Genomic DNA, 6,351 nt, shown 5'->3' with positions numbered 1-6,351 from the left:
AGCCTTAAAAAAAATCAAACCAGATTTTAGTGGTTCGTCTTATACCTAACTAATTTACTGATTTCGCTTTATATAAAAGCCTTACGTACCCTAATTTGGGATAGCTCTTTTTTTTAACTTCAATGAAATACAGGATAGAGTATTGTCTCTACTTGTTTCTATTTAATTTATCCATCTAAAAGTCTTTTAGCTCTGTTTCCTTCGATTAACTCTTATTATTTACTCTGTCGGGGTCTGTTTTCCTGTAAAAAAACGAAAAACAACAATTTATTATTAACTCGATTAATATTAAGGATATAAAGCAAATACAAATGAACCAAGCACAATATGTAAAATGTAGATGGCTAACACTTGTATCTGATTGGCAGTCTATGGTAACTTTTCGAAAAAAAGAAAAAAAATATATATATATAAGTGAAAGAATCAAAGAGGACGCATCGATTCTCTGTTACTCAGAGTTTCGCGCCTAAACGCTCGTCAGATAGAACTATATATATATGTTTGACTAGTCAAGGTAACAAGGATCTCCGCCGGGACAGTCAGCGACCAGTAAGCCGTAGCCACATTCACATCTAACTTAACTTTAATTTATGAAATACCTGTTCTCACCGAGTCTTACCTCTGTTTGTGAACTCGAGCCTAACATCATCTCCAATCAGCGTAAACGAAGCCCACTCAGACACTTTGGTCAAGCCGTTTTTTCTCATCCACTTCATGGCCTGATGAAGGGATTCACTGGCACTTTCTCCTTCAACAAGGTGTTCGTAGAACCGACTCATCAGCTTCTCTGTTGCTGAGTCTGAAATGGCCCACAGCGCAACCAACACCGAGCGAGCACCGGATCCTAAGAACGCACGGGCAATTCCAATAACTCCCTCGGCTGTTATCTCTCCACTTCCACTGTGACAGCAGCTAAGTACCACCAGTTTGGCTTTGACTTTCACTCGTGAGACATCAGCCATCGTCAACATGTAAGCTTCCTTAGGTAGGATAGCGTTTCGACTGTTGACAGAAGGAATGGGGGAGAGGGCAATTTCTCCCCTTTCGGCGCTACCATGGGCAGCAAAATGTATTAGGCTCACTGAACTTATCCGCTCTAATACTGCCTGCTTCGTTGCTTCCCCTTCAACCAGGGGGGGAACGCCCACCAGTCGTCCGACCATTTCCGCTTCCTTTCTTGCACCTGGCAATGGCGACAGCCCATCAACCGTGGGATTGCCTATTATCAAGGCACCAGTGTTGCTGTGATAGTCCTCTGGACTATCTTGAATCATCTTGAGTGTCGTCAAAGAAGGAATGACACGGATCCTACGAGTCTCTGACAGGTATTTGGCTCCCTCCTTTTCACTCAGGGCAGCAAAGGGAACTTTGTACAAACTGCGGTCAGGAACAATAATCACTTCAGGCTCCTCAAGCAAATCATAAACGGGGGCAATAAACATTTTGTAACACAAGGATAGACTTGAAATGACTTCCTCGTCCTCGCCCTCCTCCAAGAGTCGCAACCTTGCTGAGCTTTTTTGTTCGGGGGAGAGAGGTTGCGATTCAACCACATTTAAAGACCGATCTTCACAATCTTCAATGGGCAAAATACCAAGACTCCGGAAATTTTTAGCCAAAAATTTACTCAGAGGCAAGTCTTTGGGCAACCCGGCCTGAACTAGATTCTCTTCAGGTGATATTCTTCTATAGTGAAGGACTCCACCTGTTTTCAAGATCCACAAATGCAGATGATTTTGAAAATAAGAAATGTACAGACAAGTACAGTTGTTTTTCGTTCTAAAAATGTTTTCAATGCCAAACCAAGATTGTGGATTAGCAGAGATGTGCGTTTTAACCGAGTACTTCTCTGCCATCAAGTCTGATAGGCCTCTAGCTCGACCCAACTCCTCAACATAAAGAGCATCACGAGTTTTTCCGGTGACACAAAGTAGAGTGCAAAGCAGCTTGTAGGGAAATATTCCTAAGTGCTCCAGAAATGATGTTTTGAACTGATCATTGGCGCCCAAGAAAGATCTCAGCTCCTCATACTTTTCAATACAAAATTGAAGACACGAAAGGGAGTCTTCGACTTTATTTTGAAATAAATACAAAATGGCGTATTCTTGAAGAATTTGGAATACTCTCCTTCTATCTCCAATATCTCTGGAAATGGATAAAGCTTTCTCCAAGCATACTTCTGAAGCTTCATAATCTCCAACAAATCTGGAAATATTTCCAAGATTTGCAAGAACTGCTGCCTCCCCTCTCTTATCACCGATTTCAGTTCTGAGATTAAGCGCTTTTTGTTGATACTCTTTAGCCTTGTCGTATTGCCCGAGCGAATGAAACACAATACCTAGGTTTCCGTAGTCAGATGCCATTCCTTTTCTGTCGCCAATCTCAGTACTGATGACAAGCGCTTTTTGAAGATACTCTTTAGCCTTGTCGTATTGCCCGAGCGAATGAAACACAGTACCTAGGTTTCCGTAGTCAGCTGCTACTCCTTCTCTGTCGCCAAACTCAGTTCTGATGACAAGCGCTTTTTGATGATACTCTTTAGCCTTGTCGTATTGCCAGAGCGAATGAAACACACTACCTAGGTTTCCGTAGTCAGCTGCCATTCCTTTTCTGTCGCCAATCTCAGTTCTGATGACAAGCGCTTTTTGATGATACTCTTTAGCCTTGTCGTATTGCCCGAGCGAATGAAACACAGTACCTAGGTTTCCGTAGTCAGCTGCTACTCCTTCTCTGTCGCCAATCTCAGTTCTGATGACAAGCGCTTTTTGATGATACTCTTTAGCCTTGTCGTATTGCCCGAGCGAATGAAACACTGTACCTAGGTTTCCGTAGTCAGCTGCTACTCCTTCTCTGTCGCCAATCTCAGTTCCTATGACAAGCGCCTTTTGAAGATACTCTTTAGCCTTGTCGTATTGCCCGAGCGAATTAAACACTGTACCTAGGTTTCCGTAGTCAGCTGCTACTCCTTTTCTGTCGCCAATCTCAGTTCTGATGACAAGCGCTTTTTGAAGATACTCTTTAGCCTTGTCGTTTTGCCCGAGCGAATGAAACACAGTACCTAGGTTTCCGTAGAATAATGCCTCTCCTTTTCTGTCGCCAATCTCAGGTCTGATGACAAGCGCTTTTTGATGATACTCTTTAGCCTTGTTGTATTGCCCGAGCGAATGAAACACAGTACCTAGGTTTCCGTAGCATAATGCCTCTCCTTTTCTGTCGCCAATCTCAGTTTTGATGACAAGCGCTTTTTGATGATACTCTTTAGCCTTGTCGTATTGCCCGAGCGAATAAAACACACTACCTAGGTTTCCGTAGTCAGCTGCTACTCCTTCTCTGTCGCCAATCTCAGTTCTGATGACAATTGCTTTTTGAAGATACTCTTTAGCCTTGTCGTATTGCCCGAGCGAATGAAGCATAGTACCTAGGTTTCCGCAGCATGATGCCTCTCCTTTTCGGTCGCCAATCTCAGTTCTAATGACAACGACTTTTTGATGATACTCTTCAGCCTTGTCGTATTGCCCGAGCGAATGAAACACAGTACCTAGGTTTCCGCAGCATGATGCCTCTCCTTTTCGGTCGCCAATCTCAGTTCTAATGACAAGGGCTTTTTGGAGATACTCTTTAGCCTTGTCGTATTGCCCGAGCGAAAGAAACACAGTGCCTAGATATCCGTAGGCAGCTGCTACTCCTTTTATGTCGCCAATCTCAGTTCTGATGAAAAGCGCTATTTGAAAATACTCTTTAGCCTTATCGTATTGCCCGAGCGAATGAAACACAGTGCCTAGGTTTTCGTAGTCAGTTGCTACTCCTTCTCTGTCGCCAATCTCAGTTCTGATGACAAGCGCTTTTTGATGATACTCTTTAGCCTTGTCGTATTGCCCGAGCGAATGAAACACTGTACCTAGGTTTCCGTAGTCAGCTGCTACTCCTTCTCTGTCGCCAATCTCAGTTCCTATGACAATCGCCTTTTGAAGATACTCTTTAGCCTTGTCGTATTGCCCGAGCGAATAAAACACTGTACCTAGGTATCGGTAGTCAGCTGCTACTCCTTCTCTGTCTCCAATCTCAGTTCTGATGACAAGCGCTTTTTGAAGATACTCTTCAGCCTTGTCGTATTGCTCGAGCGAATGAAACACAGTACCTAGGTTTCCGTAGCATAATGCCTCTCCTTTTCTGTCGCCAATCTTAGTTTTGATGACAAGCGCTTTTTGATGATACTCTTTAGCCTTGTCGTATTGCCCGAGCGAATAAAACACATTACCTAGGTTTCCGTAGTCAGCTGCTACTCCTTCTCTGTCGTCAATCTCAGTTTTGATGACAAGCGCTTTTTGAAGATACTCTTTAGCCTTGTCGTATTGCCCGAGCGAATGAAACACAGTACCTAGGTTTCCGCAGCATGATGCCTCTCCTTTTTGGTCGCCAATCTCAGTTCTAATGACAAGGGCTTTTTGATGATACTCTTCAGCCTTGTCGTATTGCCCGAGCGAATGAAACACAGTACCTAGGTTTCCGCAGCATGATGCCTCTCCTTTTCGGTCGCCAATCTCAGTTCTAATGACAAGGGCTTTTTGGAGATACTCTTTAGCCTTGTCGTATTGCCCGAGCGAAAGAAACACAGTGCCTAGATATCCGTAGGCAGCTGCTACTCCTTTTCTGTCGCCAATCTCAGTTCTGATGACAAGCGCTTTTTGAAAATACTCTTTAGCCTTATCGTATTGCCCGAGCGAATGAAACACAGTGCCTAGGTTTTCGTAGTCAGTTGCTACTCCTTCTCTGTCGCCAATCTCAGTTCTGATGACAAGCGCTTTTTGATGATACTCTTTAGCCTTGTCGTATTGCCCGAGCGAATGAAACACTGTACCTAGGTTTCCGTAGTCAGCTGCTACTCCTTCTCTGTCGCCAATCTCAGTTCCTATGACAATCGCCTTTTGAAGATACTCTTTAGCCTTGTCGTATTGCCTGAGCGAATAAAACACTGTACCTAGGTATCGGTAGTCAGCTGCTACTCCTTCTCTGTCTCCAATCTCAGTTCTGATGACAAGCGCTTTTTGAAGATACTCTTTAGCCTTGTCGTATTGCCCGAGCGAATGAAACACAGTACCTAGGTTTCCGTAGCATAATGCCTCTCCTTTTCTGTCGCCAATCTCAGTTTTGATGACAAGCGCTTTTTGATGATACTCTTTAGCCTTGTCGTATTGCCCGAGCGAATAAAACACATTACCTAGGTTTCCGTAGTCAGCTGCTACTCCTTCTCTGTCGTCAATCTCAGTTTTGATGACAAGCGCTTTTTGAAGATACTCTTTAGCCTTGTCGTATTGCCCGAGCGAATGAAACACAGTACCTAGGTTTCCGCAGCATGATGCCTCTCCTTTTTGGTCGCCAATCTCAGTTCTAATGACAAGCGCTTTTTGGAGATACTCTTTAGCCTTGTCGTATTGCCCGAGAGACTTAAGCAACACTCCTATGTTTCCGTGACAGGATGCTTCTCCTCTTTTGTCGCCAATTTCGGTTGTTATGGTAAGGGCCCTCTGAAGATATTTCTTCGCTTTAAGGTTTTCGCCAAGTTTATTAAACATATATCCGAGTCTTATGCAGGCGCTTGCTTCTCCATTTTTTTCACCAGTTTGTCTCTTTATATTAACTGCTCTTTCATAAAGCTTTTTGGCATCTGTAAACCTGTTTTGACTCTCAATTATCTCTGCTAGAGCCATGCTTACATCTCCTTCTGTTACTAAGTCACCAGTCTCGCTGAGTAAGACAAGCAGTTTCATGCCGTATCTTTCCGCACTGATGTATTCAGAGATACTACGATAAGCGCCGAAAAGAGCAGAATAAATGGCCTCGTATATTAGTGGGAGTCGTGAAATGAATTGGTCTTTGCTGTTTTGATCGGTGTTATTTAGCAAAATCAAACATTCGTTCCATATCTCAATGGCTTTCTGAATGCGATCTGAGTTGAGCAGGAACAGGCCAACTACTAAGGCGATGTACATGAAAGCTATCATGGCTTCCATCTGCTGTTTGGTTTCCATTGCCATCCTCTCCTGTTTTTAAGGAAACATTACTTTTAGTAACACAAGTTAACCAAGTGATTCGCTAATCTGGATTCATAATGAGTCACTACAAACAGGGACCCACATGTGAAGTTACAAAAACGGGCTGAGTCGATTACACCTGGAAACTTCTTGTAACGAGCTGAAAGTGTTAGAATTCAAAATATCGACTTAACACAAAAAAATAAGTGAAGAAGAGGCGTGGATAAGTACAACTGAAGTACATCACAACGGATTACATTCGGTAAAACTTGTCAAATCAGTTTGACCTGCACAGTTTTTTTTTTAAAACGGACTGTGT

At 43.2% G+C, this 6,351-nt stretch overlaps 1 protein-coding gene across 1 annotated transcript; it reads right to left on the bottom strand.

Annotated features, from left to right (window-relative positions):
- Nucleotides 1-219: 219 nt before the first annotated feature.
- LOC136281910 (tetratricopeptide repeat protein 28-like) lies at nucleotides 220-6,035 on the bottom strand. The gene is made up of 5 exons (XM_066168947.1): nucleotides 5,589-6,035; nucleotides 4,259-4,628; nucleotides 2,293-4,018; nucleotides 620-2,172; nucleotides 220-242 (listed from the first exon to the last, which is right to left on the bottom strand). The coding sequence occupies exons 1-5, from the start codon at nucleotides 6,033-6,035 to the stop codon at nucleotides 220-222; spliced, it is 4,119 nt and encodes a 1,372-aa protein (XP_066025044.1).
- Between the last annotated feature and the right edge of the window lie 316 nt (nucleotides 6,036-6,351).

This window comes from Pocillopora verrucosa, chromosome 6 (genome assembly GCF_036669915.1).
Source record: "Pocillopora verrucosa isolate sample1 chromosome 6, ASM3666991v2, whole genome shotgun sequence".
Classification (NCBI taxonomy): Eukaryota; Metazoa; Cnidaria; class Anthozoa; order Scleractinia; family Pocilloporidae; genus Pocillopora; species Pocillopora verrucosa.
Note: the sequence above shows the minus strand (reverse complement) of the source record. Positions and strands in the feature narration are given on the sequence as shown.

Coding starts and splice junctions, on each gene's coding strand:
- LOC136281910 (XM_066168947.1), bottom strand. CDS start 6,035: ATGGCAATGGAAACCAAACAGCAGATGGAAGCCATGATAGCTTTCATG. Junction 4,629..5,588: donor ATGGAGAAGCAAGCGCCTGC/ATAAGACTCGGA, acceptor GCAGCTGCCTAC/GGATATCTAGGCACTGTGTT. Junction 2,173..2,292: donor TACGACAAGGCTAAAGAGTA/TCAACAAAAAGC, acceptor TTCAGAAGTATG/CTTGGAGAAAGCTTTATCCA.